Source organism: Amphiura filiformis, unplaced genomic scaffold, assembly GCF_039555335.1.
Source record: "Amphiura filiformis unplaced genomic scaffold, Afil_fr2py scaffold_51, whole genome shotgun sequence".
Classification (NCBI taxonomy): domain Eukaryota; kingdom Metazoa; phylum Echinodermata; class Ophiuroidea; order Amphilepidida; family Amphiuridae; genus Amphiura; species Amphiura filiformis.
Genome location: NW_027305515.1, coordinates 89196 through 113736, shown reverse-complemented (window position 1 = coordinate 113736; position 24541 = coordinate 89196). Strand labels below are relative to the sequence as shown.

General features: G+C 36.5%; 1 protein-coding gene and 2 long non-coding RNA genes across 3 annotated transcripts in view; all 3 read right to left on the bottom strand.

Annotated features, from left to right (window-relative positions):
* The window catches only part of LOC140144388 (uncharacterized), a 112353-nt gene that overhangs the window by 41392 nt on the left and 46420 nt on the right, over window positions 1-24541 (bottom strand). The window lies entirely within an intron of this gene.
* LOC140144386 (uncharacterized) overlaps window positions 1-24541 on the bottom strand; it is a 77870-nt gene that overhangs the window by 8803 nt on the left and 44526 nt on the right. The gene's annotated exons all lie outside the window — the stretch shown is intronic.
* Window positions 4603-24541, bottom strand: part of LOC140144384 (uncharacterized) — a 76154-nt gene continuing 56215 nt past the window's right edge. The window contains exon 2 of the mRNA XM_072166202.1: window positions 4603-6928. Coding sequence (XP_072022303.1) covers window positions 5624-6574 — 951 coding nt within the window. The 5' untranslated portion in view covers window positions 6575-6928 and the 3' untranslated portion in view covers window positions 4603-5623. The remainder of the gene's footprint in view (window positions 6929-24541) is intronic.

Sequence of the window (24541 nt, the reverse complement as noted above, 5' to 3'; positions counted from 1 at the left end):
ACCTAAGTCCGTCTTAAATACTGATTTTGGTGACAAAATGTCACGGGCCCTACATATCGACGGGCCGGCAGTAATTTTCACAGGCTTTTGGGCCAAGGAACCACATTTAAGCACTGCCTATAATAATCACAGGCCTATACTTAGGCTTACTATATACTATCCTGGGCCTACTCAATAAGGTACAATTTAACCTTTTCCATGTTTTCTCTTCTTTTTTCTTTCTTGTCAATCACTAAAACTGGTAGGAATTTGATATTGCGTCCTCTACCCTTCAGAAAGTGCCCTCCCTCAATACTACTTACATGCATAGGCCTACTAAATTACTAATTTCTCTTCTCTTCTCTCTTCAATTTTTTCTCACTTTCTTTTCTTTTTTCTCTCCTTTCCCCTTTTTCTACTTGTCAGTCACTAAAGTACTGGGGGAAATATGATATTGCGTCACACACCCTTCAGAAAGTCCCCCCCCCCCATGATCGATGCACATGTTCGCCATAGGCCTACATCCGGCACAAGCGCCTGCAAAACCTTGCAAACACCTGCGATATATAAACGAAAGAATAACGAACAAACCCAGGGTATATATACAGAACAGTACGAACACACATCGGACAACTTCCGAACATGTGTATTCAGCACACTCCGTTTCAAGTTTTGTGCATGCACAAAACTTGAAACGTATTGTCGACGGACTAAACAAACATCACCTAACACGAAACGCATTTGGCGGATAATAGCAGGACATATGAAGAACATAAAACGAACATTGACGAACACTAACGGATTTGCTAAAATTCCATCCGTTTCTTATACGGAAGACCGATCCGGTGTAGTGTGACACTAACACGGTCTGGGTCAACGTACATCACCGAATGCAAAAATATGCTATCCGGTGGTGAAGGCCTCACAGGAACGTATTTGCAACGAACACGGGCCGAGTGCAACGAACAAAGAACGAACATGAACGAAAGGAGAGCGAACAAACTCCGGTAATATGCAGCACCATACGAACACACATCGGATAAAATACCGAACATGTGTATTCGGTACACTCCGTTTCAAGTTTTGTGCATGCACAAAACTTGCCGACTGACTTAACGAACATCACCTAACACGAAACGCATTTGGCGGATGATAGCAGGACATAAAAAGAACATAAAACGATCATTGACGAACAACAACGGATTTACTAAAATACCACCCGTTTCTTGTACGGAAGACCTATTCGGTGTAGTGTGACAGGCGCATAACTTTGATAATACACTTCCTGGTCTATTTTAATAGAATTATTTTAAATATCTTTTCAAAAATGGAATATGTAAGGAATGGGGTAAACATGGTAAAAAGAAACCATTTCTTTAAAAAAAGATTTAAAAAGAAGAAGGTATAAACATGATAAACGTAAAAGAAGCCCCGACGACAAATATTATGTGTGTCTTCATCCTTTTTCAAACATAGGACTTATCATATTATGACAACTCTTAATTAATAAAATTCTGTTATTCATATTTTTGCTCTGTTTATTTGTTTTTTCCTAAAGAAATGTATATAGTTTGTCATTCTAATTTAATACAATTCATATTGCATGCGGACCTGGTTGTGTGAAACGATCCCTATTTTTGTATGAACACGAGCTTCCCGAAACGGTAGCAAACAGTCTGAAAAAGTATGGAGATACATTCTAATTTTCAACTTTTTATAGTAGATTTTCTAACCTTTTTCTTGTGAAAACATGAAAATGCAGTGACATGAAAGGAAAATGCTCCACTGTTTTCTATTTCACTCAACATGCTCAATAATCCAACACTCAATATACTCAATAATCCAACACTCAACATGTTCAATAATTTAGAGAATTCTGGATGAAAGCTTCCTCTCATCGATAAGCAATCATAGTTTGTGAGAATCATGCTCAATAATCTTGCCCAATCATCATTCATTATTTCACAAAAGGATCACAAAATGTGGCATGTGCAAAGCAGGGGTCAAATATTTTTGACAGGCCAAGAGGGGAGGGGAGGGTGGGGAAAGCATGGTTTGGCGCGCCGTTTTACCCCTCCCGGGGGCTCATAATTGTTGCACAGCCCCTTTAGTAAAGTTGATGTATTTGCAGCATTTTCATGGATTTCATGGAAATCGGCTTCATAGTATCTCATAATGCCATGTTTAATTTAATTTATTTACGCTTATTATTCTTTGCGCAGTAGTCCAGTGAAAAGTATCGAAAATGCTAACTTTCCCTATCTGTAATATCAGTTTATTTCGATCCATTGTTTTTTAGTTTCGTTTAGTTGATTCATAGTTTTGTTTGTCTGTTTGGTTTTTAGATTTGATTCAAATCCAAACAAAAGCCAATACTTACAGTCCGTACATTTTGTACGGAGTACTATAATACGGAAAGTCTACATTATCATGATTATTCGAGACCATACGCAGGCCATAGCCTATGCCTAACGCGTGATCCTGTATTAGGGGTGGGATGCGTGTGGGGTGTATGTGTGGGGTGTGTGGATGTGCCAGTACAGACTTAGGTCAACATTTTCATAATGATGGACGGCTTTTCCTCCCAGCTACATACACTTTAAGTAAGACAATTATTAAGTGTATATCGAGGACTGATAATTAATTTGCCATAAAATTTGTATTATATTGCAAATAACATGAATAATAAAAAGATGATATCAGGACATTCCTCGTATTCAGAATGTAATTTGATGTGTTTGATCTGTTAGGTCCTACAAAAATACTGTGCAAAGGTGGGTGACCGAGCCAGAACATAAATATAAATTTGAGGATATTAAATGAGTGAATAATGCGAGAAGTTGCCGGTGGTATAAAAAACTTTTTTTAGCATATTGTGGGACTCTATGATCACAAAAGGACGAGCTGAACTCTTTCTTGTGCACAACATTGCACTATACTAAAGGGACTGTTTCTATAGAAGGGGGTCATGAATATACTAGGGGTCATAGATTTTTTATACCAAAATCAGGGGGTCATAAATTGTTTCAACTCAAAATAGGGGGGTATACAGTTATCAAGGCTTACATTCAAAATTTTCGCGCGCTACGCGTGGACTGTATACTGGATATAATGTTATAAGGGTAATTCCATGGTAAAGGAAAGACGTTTTGACTCATTAAACAACATTTCAAATTTGAGAACCACAAATATCTTTATTAGTTAAATCAAACAATTACAAATGCTAAAAATGTACCCTAAAAAATACACTAAAATCACTAAAAATACGTACAAATGTAACATTTCATTACTAGAATACTACCTACTGTTGTTAAAAAGGGGATCATTAGATGAAAATGAAAAAGTGTGTCATTGGGTATAATTTTTTTGAAAAAAAAGGGTAATTGAGTACAAAATTGTAAAAAAAGGTAAGCGAGTAGAAAACTTGGGAAACATGGAGCAATATTCTAATATTGATTAAAATTATATTTGCCAAATTTGCAATACACAGTTGCTGAAATAAGATTTTTTTACAGTTTCAGCATTATTTTACGCCATTTTGATGATGAAATTCTAGAAAAAAGAGAGTCATTGGATAGAGGAGCCTTAAAAAAGGTGCCATCAAGTATGACTTAAAAGGAGGGGTCTTATTGGGTAGGATATATTCGTCAAAAAGTCGGTCTAATGACAGGTTCAATGCAAAAACAGTGTTTAGAAAGGGCCAGATTAGTGTGGAGGAAGTTAAATGTTTAGCATTAAACACTTTAATGTTTAGATCCTAAACATCTAAACGTATAATTATTTAAAATGTATTTTTAGGATCTGAACATTAAGATGTTTTTAAACATCTTAAAAATGCTAAACATTTAACTTTCTAAACACCATGAACACCGATCTGTCCCCGATTTTTAAACACCTGTTTTTGCAGTGCATTGGTAACAGAAGGGCGGCAACAGAAGGACAAAAGGTTTACTGAATTTATATCATTAATTAAAAACAAGCAAAATAGTTCGAAGATAGGCAACGTGCGAAAATTTACACATGCAAAAATTATCACTTTTAACAATAAAATTACATATATTAATTATATACATATATTTTTGATAGTATGGAATTTTAAAAACAACAGAGTATTGTAATTATCTAAAACCTCTGTGATGACTTTAATACCATGATATTTTCAATAATATAAAATATTTTATAAAACAATAAAGGTAGTGTCTGCAATAGTTTGCATTATCAATAGACTAGGTTGTTGATACACACTCCCTGCACACCCCCCACCCAACACATAATACACACATCATCAATTCACGGTCATCCCGGTCCAGATATCCCAATAGCTGTAATATACGGTAAAAAACATATTTGTCGGTCACACTGTAAAAACACTTGAACGTATACTGCACACAAAAATATCCATACACTTAAAACAAAAGCAATATCTTAATGACACTAAACCTAAATGACCAAATAAAGTAATCAATAGATGGATAATTTTGTTCTGCATATTTTGACACCTCATTCGGCACAATGCGACTTTATTCCCTCAAGTATACCAATTAGAATGGAAAAAGAGAGCATTTTAAAAGTGACACATTTGTGATATTTCTTCCTTCAGGGCGATTCGCACCGGCTTTTGTAACGAGCTCATTACAGTGTGATATTGTGTATTTAGACAAAGATCTATGTAAATCTTTGTCAATTTTGAAATTTTCTTTAAAAAAAAATTAAATTGGTATACGTTGAAAAAACAAAGTTGCATGGTGCCGAATGAGGTATCACAATATTGCAGATTTCGATTGATAGGTAAACGTGATGCATGCCGGTCACAAATTTGAGCCCCTTTTCTTTCTTTATTTTATTTTTATTTATTTCTTCTTTAACCTGGGACATGCAATCAGTGACCAGCACTGTTCTCCCTTGCTGCCCAGGATACAACACAGATAAACAACAAACATGAATTTAAAAGTATTTAAAAATATACATAAAAGTCGTAAAATTAATACCATATAAATTATTCTTCCCAACATGCATCACTTTTGCCTATTGATCGGTATCAGCAATATACCTTATACGTAGAACAAAATTGCCCATCTATTAAATATGCTTTCAAAAACAACAGATTTGCAGAAAATTGTTGCATTAATTTATACTTTGTAGTTAACATGTTTAAACGTAATTATAATGTCTTAAACACCCAGAAACAATGTCGGGAAAAGCTGCAACATTGCGGGAATTTAGTTGCCAACAATTGTCTGTTATTTTTATAACAGAAAATGCTGTGAAAATTATACGAATGTATATATAAAGAGGACATTCTGTAAAAGAAACCCCAGAAAAGTTGTGTCAAAAAAGTCTGTAAAAAACCAAAAAAACTCTGGAATATTGGCAACAATTGCAGTTTTTCAACGATATTTTCTAACAGTGCCTTTTGTGAGGTACGTTTCACTCATGTAGGAATCTCTTCAACTTTTCATGCTGATTCCTGTTTACTAATGCCCTGGATGTTTATTATATTATTTGCCGAAATTCTCTCCATTCAGAATCATTAATGCTTATGAATGATTTGATTGAAGGGGTGTGTTAATTTGTATTTAAATTGACGACAAATCACTTTATGAAGGTTTTAGACTTGCAAACGTAGCACAGAAAACATACCGATCTAACTTCCATTAGTGTGAATCATTTGATGCCGTTTCTTGTTTCCCAAATCGCTGAATGATTTGTCACAAAAGCTGCAATGATGAGGTTTATCTCCTGTATGTATCTTTTCATGCCGTTCCTTGTTTCCCGACTGGCTAAATGATTTATTACAATAGCTACATTGATGAGGTTTCTCTCCTATGTGAATCAGTTCATGTTTATTCTTGGTTCCCAATGTTGCGAATGATTTGTTACAGTATCTACATTGATGAGGTTTCTCTCCGGTGTGAATCATTTCATGGACTTTCTTTTCTCCTGACTGACTGAATGATTTGTCACAATAGCTGCATTGATGGGATTTCTCTCCTGTGTGTATCTTTTCATGTCGTTTCTTGTTACCCAATATGCTGAATGATTTGTTACAATAGCTACATTGATGAGGTTTCTCTGCTGTGTGTATCTTTTCATGTCGTTTCTTGTTACCCAATATGCTGAATGATTTGTTACAGTAGCTACATCGATGAGGTTTCTCTCCTGTATGAATCTTTTCATGTTGTTTCTTGTCTCCCAGTTGGCTAAATGATTTGTTACAATAGCTACATTGATGAGGTTTCTCTCCTGTATGAATCAGTTCATGCCGTTTCTTACTTCCCAATGTCGTGAATGATTTGTTACAATAGCTACATTGATGAGGTTTCTCTCCTGCGTGTATCTTTTCATGCCGTTTCTTGCCTGCCAAGTCACTGAATGATTTGTCACAATAGCGACATTGGGGAGGTTTGTCTGCTGTAGTATGAATCTTTTCATGCCGTTTCTTGCTACTTATATCGCTGAATGATTTGTTACAGTATCTACATGTATGAGGTTTCTCTCCTGTATGAATAATTTCATGGCTTTTCTTGTGTCTTAATGTCGCGAATGATTTATTACAATAGTTACATCGATGCGATTTTTCTCCTGTATGAATCATTTCATGCCGTTTTTTGTTTCCCAGTGTCCTGAATGATTTGTCACAGTAGAAACATATGTGAAGTTTATTTTCGTCACCTTCATGGACCGTTGTAGTGTTCAAATGACCAGGAACCGAACTTGGAACCAGTTTTGATACATGACGATCTTCACGTTTCCTTTTTCTACACGTTTTGATGCATATCCCCACACAGCCAGCCTTTGGTTTCAAGTTTGGATTGCTGTACCAATAAGGCTTAATACTCAGCTCATGGTTGCGAAGATGTGATTCATAACGAGGAATTTTTTTGATAAATCTTCTTTTACAATGGATCTTGTGGTAAATCCCATTGTCGCTTAGGTCTCATTATGTTGTCTGAAAAATAAATAAATAAATAAATAAATAAATAAATAAATAAATAAATAAATAAATAAATAAATAAATAAATAAATAAATAAATAAATAAATAAATAAATACATAAATAAATACATAAATAAATAAATAAATAAATAAATATATAAATAAATAAATAAATAAATAAACAAAAATAAATAAATGAAATAAAACACTAATTAATACATTTTGAAAGGCAAGAAAAGCGTGTATGATAGTGTGTCGTTTGGGTGACGTCTCTGGGTATCATTAATCTTGGAAGTGTAATAAGGCTTGTTCAACAATTGAGCCACGGAGGGAGGGTAACATGGGGGGTGGGGGTGCAAGTGACTGGTACACATACAATGCTCTAAAAATGCTTAAGGGCTCTGGTATGAGCGTTTCGACAGTATTTTTGTGGGACATGAGAGCACAGACATATCGAATTGCATTATGAATACGAAGAATGTCCTTCTGATATCAAATGTGCCTGGACACCTCGAATAAGCCGTAAAGTCCCCCTCTGGTCATTTTTACTCTTTTACATATTTGCAAAGAGCATGTTTCAGGGATTAAAATGACACCTCAATGAACTTAATATGACAATCAGAAGCGAAGTTATGTCTTGTTATAGGTTGTCATGAATCAAAACGCGAAAGCGAGAAAAACGTGTTCAAAGTTAGGGAAGCATGATGACCACTCATCAGATGGGCCTCAGAAAATGTAAATTATTTCATATTTCCACTTATTTCTTTAAAATAAAACTTTGTATGTGTTTAGAAGAAAGCTTAAACATTTCAAATCTGCATAAATCTCAACTTCGCCAAAATACGAGATTTGCATATATTTTCATCTGTAGCTCGAAATGAAGTTTGCCGAGTTTACGGCTCATTCGCCGCGTCCAGCCACAAATAATTTTGATTTTTTTTTTTTTTTTTGCGATATAATAACAATTTTTATAACAAATTATTAAAATTTGATATTTTTAAATTTTTGATATGTAACAGTCTTCGAAATAAACTTTATAAATCTAATGATAAGTACTTGCACAGTGTCGACGTGCTATACGATAAATATAAATTTAATACTCCGTTGGTGAGCGACGGGCGATTGCTATTTCACCGAACGCAAGAAAAGGAGTTCTATCTGATTGGCTAGCAATCGATCGCTTAGGTCGCTTAGTAGTCAACTACAAACTCAAAACTGAGCAATGTATTCAATTCGATTGAAATCGATATTCTATTATTGACGTAGATAAAGAGAGTGATAGTGTGTCAATAATGTACATTGTATTGCAGCTGGATTTTACATGCATTCCTTTATATAAATATTTTCTCAAAGAGTTGAATATGATCAAAATTTTTACCCAGGATTTCAAATTTTTTACCGCGAAATTGCAGTTAAACATATCCACAGCAAAATACCGGTCCTCACTAATTAGTGTATTTAATTTCCAGTTAGTGTATTTAAGATAAAACATGTGATTTATGATAAAATTTTCTTGCAATAGAAATATCATATGGGATACTGATATGGTAGGCCGCAACCGCCACAACATGGAGCTGCTACGCGTAGCTGACTTTTTGCTCCGTGGAACCAAATTGACCAATCATGTTAGAGTTTTTCATTACTCGGAGGTAAAACTGACCAATCAAGTACGACTTACTCATTACGTGAAGCGAATTTATTCATTAAGAATTTGCCAGACGAGCGTCACGTAGTTGCAAGATATCCTCGGTCACGAAAGTTGTGATTCAAAAAGTAGTTTATGAAAAGTACGAACCGACTTATTATTAAGATGGACATGCACTCATAAGAAACTCATACAGTATTGTACATAACTATATAGCTAGGCAGAGTGGTGGTAAACCATGCACACAGTTCTGCGATCTGCAGTGTATCGCCGGGAGCTAATTTGTATAATTTGCGCGGTGTGGCCTGCGGAATTCGACCTTCAGCAAACCAGTTCGGATTTACTTTATATACTAGTAGTAGGCCATACATACTGTAGTTTACTGTCCGTTTTCCTATACACAATACTCAGTGCGCTCACCATTGACGCGTGACCTCTACAAATAGTGTATGTTAGAAGTATAGGCCATTGCCTAGTTGACGTCACTGTGTAAAAAGAACCGGCCAATATTTAAAGTATTCTCTGAAATTCTAGAAAAAAATAGTTTTGTAACATGTCCTAAATTTTAGCTAATTTAGGTGTTTGGAAATATTGGTACTTTTGTGTTTTAGGAAGGATATGTAAACGACAGATAACACCAAAAAATATTATTTCTAAACCGTGTTAAGTCTGCAAACCATTATGCTTCTCATTTTCAAGAACGCTGGTTAACAATAAGCAGACTATTGTCTCATTTCGTAAACAAAAGCCCACACAGTATTGTTACCTTGCGTTCGCTTTATAATCGTTCACCCAACTGAAACTATAATACCAGCTCATTGCTCATTGCACAGGTAAAACAGACACAAGAAGTGCAGTGTGTATTTAACCAGAGAAGATCTGATGTAACATAGTTGAGCTGTTTTCATTGAGTGTTATCTTGGTTTAATAGCTTTTAATGGGTTTTAAGTCCTTCAAAGGTCGTGGTGAATTCTACTGTAGACATGACTGCATCATGATTATTTTAAAGTCAACAACATTCAACAATATGATCACCGTGATAGTATGACAGTATCAGTACCGCCCGGGGGGTCACTCCCATTAGAGAGATTGCGAAATTTACGTGAAACGTGACACGGGAACGCGAACAGCAAGCTACACTAGTCGAAAATCGGTTATTATGCCCTCTAGAGGATGAAATCTATTGTGAATTGGTCAATCGTGGAATTACCGTAAGGCGATTACGTTGCGGTTGGTAGCAAAAATGACGTTCCAAAATGACAAAAAACGCATTATAAAATGCAGAAAAATGTTATGTTTATCTTGTTATGAAGCGAATCAAAGTATCCTAATAGAACAAGTAGAGTCCGACATGTAATAAAATCCATTTTGGGGGTTAAAATTTGATCTCGTATAGACAAGAAGAAGTGAACAAATTTCAATTTTTTTCGACGCGAATTCGAACGGGCAAATTGCCTATTCATTTGTGTGTGGAAAATGCCGTCCAAAAATCAGCTTGCGAAGAGGCGTTTTGGGCAAGATTGTGTCGTGTTACGGCATAAATGCGGTATAATTGTCTGTTTGGGACGGGGAACAGAAGTTCGTGCAACGCTATTTTTCGCCTTGCTTGTTCATTGTGCATTAAACAGCTATCAAAGTGTTTTGCTTATGGATACTATTCAGTAAACTCAAAAATGTTTTTAAAACATGATAATGCGTGTGTTTTTGGTTTTAGTTAAAACATTTTGATAACATATCGATGTATGTTTATATAAAAATCATGAAAACTCGTGTTATACTGAAAAAGTAATACAACAACATTTTAAGCCAAAATTCGAAATGCTATAGTAAAATATCATTTGGCAAACATATTTAAGTGTCTATTGTGTTAGAACGTTTATCAGCAAGTTTTGAACAAAAGGTTTTTTGAATATTATTAAAACGTTTAATGCCCTTGACCCTCACATAACCTTTAACCCGACATTTAACGTTTTCTGTAACATTTTGGTGTTTGCTGGGTAGTAATCGAACTAGGCATATTAGATTATTTATTTTCATTTTGCTTTAGAAAGTAAACAGGGTATTATTTATATGATAATGGAGTTTGTTTCTTGTTATTCGAATAATATACACCAAGACTTCCAAGGCATCCAACATCAAACTCTGTTTAGATTATTTAGACAAATAACATACACGTGTGAACATAGGCCTATACTCATTTTCCAAAACTCAAATATCGCTAATCTGGACTGAATGCTTAGAACATTATAGATACAGCCAGTCGTATTTGCATATCAATACCGAGGAAAGTAGTTCGATGAAAGAAGATAATCTTCTCTGGTTCGATGCACCCAAGGTGAATCAATGGGTGCTTCCTATTACCTTTAGATTATTTGTCTCAGCATAGCGCCATCATGATTGCAATTGCGTTTACACGTAGTCTTGGTTCAGACTCTATGCGGCTATCACGAACATACTAGGAACGACAAGCGTTAGGACCGACACAAACTGGCTGTGTAGGAGGCTAGTTTGGATGTGAACGGGACTATGACGTTCTACCGCAAAATGCAGAAATCCGTAACCCGTATGGCGTTTGCAGTGAACGCCTCTCCGCAATCTCTCTATTGTGGCCTGTACACCATCCGCGATAATCAACTTTTGAAAAGCACCCTAAACAAGGATTTAACCCTTGGCTAAAACGACACCCTAAACAGGGATTTCATTCCTAACATCAAATTTCATACCCTAAATTTCATTTCCGCGTATTTAGCAATTGCAATTTTGCTACCCTTTTTTCCAATTTTTCATGTTTTTGACACCTAAACGCGATACGCGCGTATCGTGCCTACCCACGAAAAACGACCCTTTTTACGCGTTTTCATTACCGCGGATGGTGTACAGGCCACAATGGGAGTGACCCCCCGGGGCAGTACCGTGGGTGTCAGTGATCCTGGCCTGACACAGTAGACAAACAAACAAACAAACAAACAAACACGCCACACACATGACACATGCATGCAAGGTAACATTGACTATACACTAATCAAACAATGGTATTGATCCTGTACAAATGGTCGTGGTTTATTTACATTCGATTCATTTAAAATCCCCATAGTAAACATTAATTTTGGGAAGAGTTTTCTCTCTCTGGAACGAGGATGCATCCACTGGCTCCGCGTAATAAAAAGATCTAACATGATTGGTCAATTTAGCTCCGCGAAGCGAAAAGTAAGCTACTAGCAGCTCCACGTTGTGGCGGTTACGGCAAGCCATATACTGATCATGCGAAAATCGTAAAAACATAGAATAGAAACAGTGTGACAGGCTCTCAAAATCTCAAATTGTATGCTTAGCCTGACTCGCTCGGCCTATCTCGAACAAAATCACCATGCGTAGCTGTTGAAAAACGTGAGGATTCATCCTACTATCACGGCAATTTTTAAGGGATGTGCCTATAGGAATAAAGACCAAACAAACATATTCTTGATATAAAATTGTAAATTCATACGTAGTGGTATAATTTAAATTAGAAGAATTTTTTGACTTCAACACTACTTAAAATTTGATCGCTTACCGGGAGCGCTTTCACAGTACCAACTGCGTCCTCAGCCGGATGTTATGGCTCTGATGGTTTATGGCTTGTTGACAACCTTCTATGACGTCACACTAGAAGAAGATGACGTCAAAGGTACATTTCTTGTAGAGCACATGAAAATAGAAGATGCTGGGCAGTGGGAAATTGAAAGAGCCCACAGATCGCCAACAGGTCCCCCCCAGAATGGGCCGTATTCGACCAGTGACGGTGAAGTTTCTGAGATACAGGGATAGACTAACAACGCTGAAAGAAGCCCCTCTAGCCCTGAAAGACAACCCTTTTCGTATGGAGGGAAGGCCGGGTAACTTCAATATCTATATCTCCGACGATGTGACATTCGCGGTCAGAAAGCAAAGGAGTATACTGGTGAAACTCAAGAAGCAATTGAAGAGCAAGTACCCCAAGAGACGAGCGTTTATCCCGTATGTTGTGCCGCCGATTCTCCTGCGCGAGGACGAGAGCGGAGCCTTGGTACGGATGAGTCCCGGAGACACGCTAGCAGCATCATCATCATCAGATTCAGAATAACTTTGGATTATTTGGAAGGATTTTAAACTCCGGCAGTGTTAATTTTTCCAAAGCTGGATTATAATTATAGTTTTTGTTCGATGGATCATACTGACAAGATGCTGTATTTTTGAGAGGAGTCACGGACAAAAGAGACATCTGGATCGCTGGTATGTTAGTGTATTTAAATATTAAATTGAAAGAAATTGACTTTTAAGCGACAATCAGTGTCTTCACTTCGTTTTATTATCTCATTTATAATATGAGATGAGTTACCAGTTATTAATGAACATTATATGGACTGAGTGGAACATATAAACTCTTTTTGTCATGTGAGTGACATCTGCATATTGTCAGTTGTGTAAAAATTGCATATATAATGTATGGTAATTGTTGACAATGTTTAAAAGTTGTTCGTAAGCTTTGGTGGAATTTTTCGCTTTGTAATTGAGATTATCACTTGTATGCTATCATCACCAATATCTGAGACCATGGCAAAATGCTCTTTTTAAATTATTGTTTCCTCCAATTTTGGTTTTCTCATTAAGCCCGATATAATACATTTTCTTTTAATTTGAAACGTGTTTGAGGTGAAATCTGATTTCGCCCGGTGAGTTTTTATTTCAGCCTTTTTTTGCGAGGGTGGTTAGCCGAGACTCGCTCGAAATTCAGCGAGTCTAATTATCATAAGGATTTGAATTTGGAACTTGAAACGACAATGGACTTGGAAAATATTATGTATACATGTTGTCATCAAAAAGACGTTGCGTGTTGGTTGTTTTTAATTTGGTTGTATATGAATGTGCAGTTGTGTTTATACAGATTACCCAGAGGTTGTAGTGAATGTACATGTACTGGTTTCACCATCAAGTTGATGGGTTGTACAATACTGTGGAATGTAAACAAGGGTGCGAGTACGGACACCTGTGTTTGGTATCCAAAATTAACATATTATAATTATGATGTCAACAATGTCTGGAATAACTGATTTGAAAGTTAATTTGATGTCATTAAATGTTAAAGGCATCAGAGGGGTTACACGTCGCTAGTCATAAGGGTCGCTAGTCATAAGGTTCATAAGTCATAAGGGTCGCTAGTCATAACGTGTAGTTTCCTATACCATGAGTTCGCTAGTCATAAATAAAACAAAGGGTTCGCTAGTCATAAGAAAAAGGGTTCATTAGTCATAAGGCCCGCTAGTCATAATAGAAAAAAAGGTTCGCTAGTCATAATAGAAAAAGAGGACAGCTAGTCATAATAGAAAAAAAGGCTCGCTAGTCATAATAGAAAAAAAGGACCGCTAGTCATAATAGAAAAAAGGCTCGCTAGTCGTAATAAAAAAAGAGGACCGCTAGTCATAATGCAAAAAGAGGTTCGCTAGTCATAATAAAAAAAAGGACCGTTAGTCATAATGAAAAAATTCACGGCTGCTAGTCATAATATAACAAAAGGACCATCAGTCATAATAGAGAAACACGTTCGCTAGTCATAATATAAATTTAGGACCGCTAGTCATAATAAAAAAAGGACCGCTAGTCATAATAAAAAATAATCGCTTGTCATGAAAGAGAAAGGGGTCTGCTAAGCCAGAGAATTAGAACTAGAGCTGTTTGATGATCTCTGCATGCTCTTTGACCTTATACAAATATTATTATTCTCAATTAGGTATAGCTTTTTATTTAGTAAAACAATTTGATAACATTAAATGTCGGGTTATACAAAAGTCATGAATTAAAGAAAAACCATTTGTATGAAAACAGCAAAACACACTACAACAATATTTTTAATTGTTATTGTAAAATATTTTTTGAAAAATATTTTGTCAACACTTGAATTAAATTATGTTAGAATATTTGCAGTAATCAAAAAATATTTTTGAATGTTATGAAAACGTTTTTTACGGTCCTTTTTTATTATGATTAGCGGTCTTTTTTTATTATGACTAGCGGTCCTTTTTTATTATGACTAGCAGTCTTAAATTTATATTATGACTAGCGAACGTGTTTCTCTATTATGACTGGGGGTCCTTTTGTTATATTATGACTAGCGGCCGTGAATTTTTTCATTATGACTAGCGGTCCTTTTTGTTTATGACTAGTGAACCTCTTTTTGCATTATGACTAGCGGCCCTCTTTTTCTATTATGACTAGCGAGCCTTTTTTCTATTATTACTAGCGGCCCTCATTTTCTATTATGACTAGCGAGCCTTTTTTTCTATTATGACTAGCGGTCCTTTTTTAATATTATGATTATTGACCCTTATGACTAGCGGTCCTTTTTTTATATTATGATTAGTGAACCTTATGACTGACGACCCTTATGACTAGCGACCCTTATGACTGATGACCCTTATGACTAGCTACCCTTATGACTAGCGGGTGTTCACCATCAGAGGTATAAACAAGCGCAGGAAAGTGCTTCATTGGTTAAGTAAAAAGCAGTCTGATATCATTTTACTACAAGAAACTTATAGTACAAGAGAGTTGGAAAAATACTTTAAAAACAATTGGAATGGTGATGTGTTTCTATCACATGGGACAAATCATAGCAAAGGCGTTGCAATTTTGATAAAGAACAATGTGGAGTTTGAAATTATTTCGAATTATACTGACACCGAAGGAAGATACATTATTTTAGACATGAAGGTGAACAATAACCCCATACTTTTGGTTAATGTGTATGCTCCGTGTAGAAATTCTCAGGAGCAAATGCCATTTTATAATAAATTAAAAGACATTCTCTCTGATTTGTACAGTGTTGATAAATGTATTATCTGTGGCGGGGATTTTAATGTGATGTTGAATTATCATCTTGACAGAAGCGGGGGTAACCTGCACCAAAAAGCCTGTGTTGTTGATGCCGTTTTGAATTTAATGGATCAGTTAAACCTTATTGATATCTGGCGGGTTCGAAACCCAAACCTTAGAAAATATACTTGGCGCCAACGAAATCCCTTAATTCAGAGTAGACTTGATTACTGGTTTATTTCGAGAACTTACAAGATTGGGTTAAAAAGTGTGATATTTGCCCTGCAATTAATACTGATCATTCTTCAATTCATCTTAATTTGGAACCTAATGATAATAATAATCATGGCCCTTCGTACTGGAAATTTAATGATTCTTTATGTGATGATGTTAAGTTTATTGGTGAGTTAAGAGATAAAAGATCAGAATGGATTGAAAAGTATAGTGATGTGACTGATCAAAGAATCCTTTGGGAGTTAATGAAGTATGAGATTCGTTGTTATACACAGTTGTACAGTAAAATTAAAGTTAAAGAAAGAAATTGTAAGGTTAATGACTTGGAAAAGAAGCTCAAACAGGCTGAAGATATACTTAATACCAATCCTAGTGATGAAGCAAATACTAATTGGGAGAAGTTGAAATCTGATCTTGATGATCATTATGAGTATGTAACCCAAGGAGTAGTTGTAAGATCTAGAGCAGACGGGTTGGAAAAAGGGGAGAAAAATAGTAAGTTCTTTCTCAATCTGGAAAAGTCAAATAAAAGCAAAAGCACCATCAGATGCGTGCTAAGTGAAGACAGTACAGAATGTGTTGATGAAAAGAATATTTTGAATGAGATTAAACATTTTACTCTACTTTATACTCATCTAAAGAAGTTGATCTTGACTCGCCATCATCTCAACGTTTTTTTAATGATTCAATTCCCAAATTGTCAAATGATGACCAAAAGAGCTGTGAAGGTGAGCTCACGATCGAGGAATGTTATAAAATACTTAGCAGTATGAAAAATGGCAAGTCACCTGGTAATGATGGTCTCACAGTTCTATTTTATAAAACTTTTTGGGTTGAATTAGGATGTTTCCTAGTTGACTGCTTGAATGCAAGTTATAATTTGGGTGAATTAACAAATTCTCAAAAACAAGGTGTCATAACATTAATTTAAAAAAAAAATAAAGACAAACGTAAGGTGGAGAATTATAGACCCATTACTTTGCTTAATTTGGATTTGAAAATTGGGTCAAAAGTCATTGCCGGAAGGATTGCTAAGGTTTCTCCAAAGTTAATCGGCTGTAACCAATCTGCTTTTGTCCCTGGTAGATATATTGGGGATGCTGTAAGAACTGTGGCTGATATTTTATATTTTACTAAAGAAAGAGACATCCCTGGAATTTTACTGTGTATAGATTTTGAAAAGGCATATGATTCAATAGATCATAAATTTATGCAACATGTAATGAAAAAGTTTAATTTTGGAAGTTCTATTCAGAAATGGATTGATACTTTTTATAATAATATCACAAGTTGTGTTATGAATAATGGTGTGTCGACCGGGTATTTCCCCATTAATCGTGGTCTTAGACAGGGTGATCCCCTGAGCTGTCAGCTCTTAATTTGGCCATTGAAGTCCTTTGTATTCAGATGAATAATAATGAGGACATTGTGGGCATTCAAATCGATCCTAGCGATCGAGGTACACAGGTGAAAATGTCTTGTTATGCAGATGATATGTGTCTATTTGTTAAGGATATTGATTCAGTTAAATGTACTATGAAAGTGTTAAGGGAGTTTCAGTCATGTTCTGGTTTAAAAGTAAATAATAATAAGACCGAAGCAATGTGGATCGGAAGTGTCAGGGATAATAAAACAAACCGCTGGATGTACAGTGGACTAAGACTGTAAAAATCTTAGGAATTTACTTTGCATATGAGGAAAAAGAGGTGATAAATCTGAACTACAATGATAGAATAAGATCTCTGGAATGTACATTAAATTTATGGAAACAGAGAGATTTAACAGCAATTGGCAAAATCTTGGTGATTAAAACATTTGGTTTATCAAAACTTCTCTATACTTCAGCAATGATTGGTATGCCATTAAGTATTCAAAAGAAGGTTAATGATATTATTTACAAGTTCATCTGGAATGGCCCAGATAAAATAAAACGGTCTGTTTTGTGTAGAGAATTAGATGAAGGTGGTTTGAAAATGGTTGACTTACAAGCAAAAATCAAAACACAATCTGTTATGTGGCTTAAGAGACTAATTATGCCAAACAAATCTGGTTGGAAAAGTATCTTAATATTTTATCTAAGAAACCTGGGTGGCACAGGTATTCTGGAGTGTAATTTTGATTTTCGAACACTATCAGGAATTATTCCCCCATTCTATTTGAATGCATTCAAATTATGGTCAAAGTTTAATTCAGGTGAGCTAAAAATGCTATCGAGGTTTGCAAACAAGTGATTTGGAATAATAAGCGTATTCTGATTGGTAAAAAGTCGGTGTACTACTCTAAGTTTGAGGAAGCAGGCTTCCATACAATTTACGATTTCATTGATGACAAAGGCAATTTTAAGAATTTTGCTAACAGGATGGGTGATAACTATAATAGAATTGATGTGCTTAAATGGTTTGGACTGATTAATGCAATTCCAAAACGTTGGCGTGACATGATTCGTAAGGAGGGGACGACCCTTCCAGAGGACTTAGGCATAGTGATCAACTTATCGAGAGGAAGTGTTCCACTTCTGAAACTGAAGTCCAGGGATGTTTATAAGTCATATATTGATAGCATTAAAACTGATCCTGTTAGCCAATTTTCATTAAAAAGAGTTTATAATATGACCGAAGCCGAATGTTGCGAGTTGTATTTAATGCCTTTCAGAGCTACGCTAGATGTGAAATTAAGATGGCTTCAGTACAGAATTACTCATAACATTTTGCCAACTAATGACTGGCTGTGCAAAGTTGGTTTGGTTGACAATGATAAATGTGTCTTTTGTAAAATAGAGAAGGAAACCATTGTACATCTTTTTGGTGGTTGTAATATTGTGAACTCTTTCTGGCAAAGTATTCAGACTTATTTTGATTTCATACCTGAGTTCGATGAATTTAGTAAAGTATTTGGTTTACTGGATACAAATGTTAATTACTGGGCAGGTATTAATCAAATTATGCTCATTGCTAGAAGATATATTTACAAGTGTAGATGTGAGCAGTCTAAGCTATCTTTTAATGGTTTCAAAAATATTGTTGTTGATACCTTGAAGCTTGAACATTGTTGTGCACAAAGAAAATTGAAGTTGGATTTACATTTTAAAAAGTGGGATCCCTTTCTCAGCTTGTTGTAGTGCATGATATCTGGGATATCTCAGTTTGCCCTTATTGCATTTTATGTATACGGTTGAGGTGGTACTGCACCCCTGGCCAATTTGATGCCTATTTTTGCATTTTTCTACAAATTTGTTTGAGAGGAATGCAAGGATGGTCATGGTTTTGTCAGAAGGTGTGGTACCGCCTTAAATCCTTTATTCCATAAAAGTGTACTAGAACTTGTTTGTTGAAAATTCATATTAATTTCATGACCCCATTTATATGCTTGTCTGGAACTTGTTGTGATGCATTATATCTTGGATATTTTAGTAGCCTTTATTGTATTGTATATTATGTATACCGTTAAGGTGGTGCTGCACCCCTGGCTAATTTTGTGCCTATTTTTGCATTTTTTCTCCAAATTTGTTGAGAAGAATGCAAGGATGGTCACGGGTTTGTAATCCTTAACTCCATAAAAGTGTACTGGAATAGAATATTGTATTGTTTTATATTACCCCCCTGGAACTTATCTGTATTGTATATTCTTTTTGTATATTCTTTTTGTGCTTGTATTATTATTGTACTGTTTTTATTTGCAACGCATGAAATGATTTAAATAAAAGCCCGATTTCGGGCATGAAATACAAAAAAAAAACACGCATGTGGGTTCGCTATGTCGACGACACATTCTGCGTTATAAAAACTTCGCACGTGGATGAATTTACAGATCACATAAATTCGCAAGATAATAACATTAAGTTCACCAGAGAGGAAGAGGAAGACGGGCAACTTCCTTTCATAGACACTCTGATCGTGCGGGCTAGCGATGGTAGTGTGAAGGTCAAGATCTTTAGAAAACCAACTCACACTGACCAGTATTTAAGTTTCGCTTCCCACCACCCACTAGAGCACAAACTAAGTGTGATCAAGACATTGCTTTATAGGAGTGAAATTGTTACGGATCCGGAGGATAGAGCTGAGGAAATTGAACACGTAAAAGGAGCGCTCCGAAACTGCGGTTATCGCGACTGGACCTTTTTCAAAGCCCAGGAGAAGCGTGAAAAATCAGCTTCACAGGACGAACCGGATAGTGAAACTTCCAGGGGGTTCACAATAACTTTACCTTATTTGGAAGGAACTTCGGAGCAGCTTCGCCGAGCATTCAAAACAGCAGGTGTTCCCACAGCCTTTAAACCATACCGCACACTCCGGCAAACACTTGTGTCACCGAAAGATAAAGTAGACAAATTAAAACAGTCAGGGACCGTCTACGAAATCTCCTGTTCAGACTGTGATGCTATGTACATTGGTGAAACAGGTAGAAAGTTGGAAAAACGGCTATCTGAACATAAATCAAAGGCTGCCGGTTCCAAATCTGCTGTACATGAGCATATTTCCAGGAGCAAAATTACCCATCAAATAGACTGAGAAAACGTAAATGTGCTGGAAAAAGAACCCAAAGAATTTTCCAGAAGGGTCCTAGAAGCCATTCACATCAGGAAAAAAGGACCCAACTTGAACAGAGACACTGGACTGGATTTAGATCCAGTTTGGGACAACCTACTCATACCCAAGACCACCAGGGGACGAGGACAACACCTTTGACGTCATCTTCTTCTAGTGTGACGTCATAGAAGGTTGTCAACAAGCCATAAACCATCAGAGCCATAACATCCGGCTGAGGACGCAGTTGGTACTGTGAAAGCGCTCCCGGTAAGCGATCAAATTTTAAGTAGTGTTGAAGTCAAAAAATTCTTCTAATTTAAATTATACCACTACGTATGAATTTACAATTTTATATCAAGACTGAATTCGGCAGTGATTGCCTTCGGCTTGTTAGACAGTTTAAAAAAACATCACTCAAACTCGCTCGGTTCAAGAATCATTTACGATTTAACCTGACGTGCTTTAATAATCGTGTGACACCAAAATATCTTCGTCTGCCGACCCCGGAAGTAAAAGGATTTCGTGCGAGAAATATCATCCAAAAAGCACAAAGATCTTTACTCAACGAGCGGATACGGCAAAATAATTTTACTTTGGATATTTTAAAGCAAAAACATCAAGAATTAGAAACCAAATTACGCGGTGTATTACCGGAAACAGCATGGTTGAGAGTCTCGGAGTTCATCGCCCATGCGCAGAAGCGAGAACATGACTTGGTAAAGGATCGCCAAATTCGGAAGTTTGGACGTTTAAAAACAGAGAAAGAGAACGCCGATAATTTGGGTAAAGACGGTTTTACTGCAGATAAGAGGAGCAAAGACAAGTGGGTGGTGAATTCGTCATCTAGGAAGCTTACGCAGCCGGAAGTTAATGTGTTAGAACGCGGTCTTAACTTCGCGGTAAGTCCAGAAAGTTTGCCCATCAATGACATTGTAGTTGCCACTGAAAGTGCATGTAAACAAATTGCAAACGATAAAGCGGCTGAATTACGTGCTCGTGTTGTGAACATTGCAAAAAAATGCTAAACCCCCGGTAAGCAATATCAATAAGGCAGAGCGATCGGCGGTTGAATCTTTAAAGAAAGACACAAGCATCCAAATATTGCCAGCTGATAAGGGAAGAGCAACTGTTGTGATAGACAATTCACTGTATGAAGAGAAAGCTTTAGCTCTACTGCAAGATGAAAGTGTCTATGAGACTCTGAAAAAAGACCCCACTCAGAAATTTCAAAGCAGACTTATCAAGTTGTTGAAAGAACTCAAAGAAACAGGTGCGATAACTAGCAAGACATATTGGGACTTATATCCTACCGTAGCTGATGTTCCCAGATTTTATGGTCTCATAAAGATACATAAAGCCGAGGCACCGTTAAGACCCATCGTGTCAAGCATCGGTGCTGTGACCTATAATCTTGCGAGATTTGTTGCGGACATTATATCACCCTTGATAGGAAAAACGGAACATCACATCGTTAATTCTCAGGCCTTTGTTAACCAGATCAAAGACTTAAAAGTAGAGCCTGATGAGTCCATAGTGTCCTTTGACGTGTCGGCATTGTTCACTTCTATCCCGGTGAAAGAAGCTCTCGTCGTCGTTCGCAGTTTGTTGGAAAATTACGAAACCTGGAAAGTAGGGACAGCGGAAAATCTAGAGGTGGACGACATCATCAATCTCTTGAACTTTTGCTTGAGCACGACATATTTTGTGTTCAGAGAAAAATACTACCAACAGAAGGATGGATGTGCAATGGGCAGTCCTTGCAGTCCGCTGGTGGCCAACGCGTATATGGAGTATTTTGAAAAGCGAGCTTTGTCATCCGCTCCTCATCCACCACGCATGTGGGTTCGCTATGTCGACGACACATTCTGCGTTATAAAAACTTCGCACGTGGATGAATTTACAGATCACATAAATTCGCAAGATAATAACATTAAGTTCACCAGAGAGGAAGAGGAAGACGGGCAACTTCCTTTCATAGACACTCTGATCGTGCGGGCTAGCGATGGTAGTGTGAAGGTCAAGATCTTTAGAAAACCAACTCACACTGACCAGTATTTAAGTTTCGCTTCCCACCACCCACTAGAGCACAAACTAAGTGTGATCAAGACATTGCTTTATAGGAGTGAAATTGTTACGGATCCGGAGGATAGAGCTGAGGAAATTGAACACGTAAAAGGAGCGCTCCGAAACTGCGGTTCTCGCGACTGGACCTTTTTCAAAGCCCAGGAGAAGCGTGAAAAATCAGCTTCACAGGACGAACCGGATAGTGAAACTTCCAGGGGGTTCACAATAACTTTACCTTATTTGGAAGGAACTTCGAGCAGCTTCGCCGAGCATTCAAAACAGCAGGTGTTCCCACAGCCTTTAAACCATACCGCACACTCCGGCAAACACTTGTGTCACCGAAAGATAAAGTAGACAAATTACAACAGTCAGGGACCGTCTACGAAATCTCCTGTTCAGACTGTGATGCTATGTACATTGGTGAAACAGGTAGAAAGTTGGAAAAACGGCTATCTGAACATAAATCAAAGGCTGCCGGTTCCAAATCTGCTGTACATGAGCATATTTCCAGGAGCAAAATTACCCATCAAATAGACTGAGAAAACGTAAATGTGCTCTTAAAACAAAAGCAATATCTTAATGACACTTAACGTTAATGACCAAATAAAGTAATCACTGGGATAATTTTGTTCTGCATATTTTGACACCTCATTCGGCACAATGCGACTTTATTCCCTCAAGTATACCACTTTGAATGGAAAAAGAGAGCATTTCAAAAGTGACACATTTGGGATATATTTTCCGTCAGGGCGATTCCCACAGGCTCATTACAGTGTGACAGTGTATTTTAAGACAAAGATCTATGTGAATCTTTGTCAATTTTGAAATTTTCTTTAAAAAAAAAATTTTAATTGGTATAAGTTGAGAAAACAAAATCGCATGGTGCCGAATGAGGTATCACAATACACAGAACAAAATTGCCCATCTATTAAATATGCTTTCAAAAACAACAGATTCGCAGAAAAATGTCGCATTAATTTCTACTTTGTAGTTAACATGTTTAAATGTAATTATAACTAGCGGGTACCCGCGCTTCGCGCGGGCCCCCGCTAGATGAGTAAACGGGAGCGGTTAGTAAATGGGAGCGGTTAGCATAAACGATGGAAAATGGTAATCATGACGATTGGTATCGATTTAACAGCTCAATTATTAGGGCCTACTCGGTCAGTGATGTCCCAGCAAACACACAAACGTTTTTAAAACGTTTTAAATAAGTTATATTTTGGGCTTTGGTTAAGGTAAAAACGTTTTAATAACATTAAAATGTCGGGTTATATAAAGGTCATGAAATCGTTTTAAAACGTTTTGTATGAAAACACACTACAACAATATTTTTAAAATGTTTTCGAAATGTCATTGTAAACTATTTTTGCAAACATTTTTGGCCAAACATTTTGTCAACACTTAAATAACATTATGTTAAAATATTTGCACCCAGCAAACACAGAAATGTTCTTAAAATGTTTTTTACAAAACGTTTTAATAACATTTAAATGTCGGGTTATATAAAGGTCGCGAAAACATTTTTAAAACGTTATTGTAAATATTTTGGGCAAACATTTTTTGCAAAATATTTTTCAACCCCAAAATAACATTCTGTTTAGAATGATTTGTACCAAGTTTTCAAAATGTTTTTGAATGTTAATAAAACGTTTTTATACCCTTTATATAACCCGACACTTAAATGTTTTCTGTAAAACATTTGTGTTTGCTGTGCAGTAAATTACCAACAAATGTTATTTAATGTTATGAAACCGTTTTATACCATAAATGTACCCTTTATATAACCCGACATTTAAACGTTTTCTGACAACCTTTTATAACCTTTTGCGAATGATGTCGAAAACGTTTTGTGTTTGCTGGGGTGGTAGGCCTACCATTTGTTGCCTCCATTTTGCAAACGATTTCCTTTAGCATAATCTTTTGCGTAATTTTTGTACCAAACACCCTTTTGACTTATTTTTTCTTTGTCTTTCCTTTTTTCTTTCAGTTTCTCTCTCTATCTCTTTCCATTTCTTGCTTTCCCGTAGTGGCGTGCGCAGCACATTGAAGGGGGGGGGGGAGGTTGTTCAGTTCCCCCGCATGGAGTCTGATTAGGAGTGTGAAGGGGCAAATTTTTTCCCGCGAATCCGCCGAATGACCAACAAAAGTGGGGGAGGGTAATTGCCCGCCTGCCCCCCCCCCCCTTTTGCGCACACCACTGCTTCTTTCTTTCTTTCTTTCTTTCTGTCTGTCTATCCGTCTTTCTTTCTTTGTCTTTCTTTCTTTCTGTCTGTCTTTCTTTCTGTCTGTATTTCTGTCTTTCTTTCGTTGTCTTTCTTTCTTTCTTT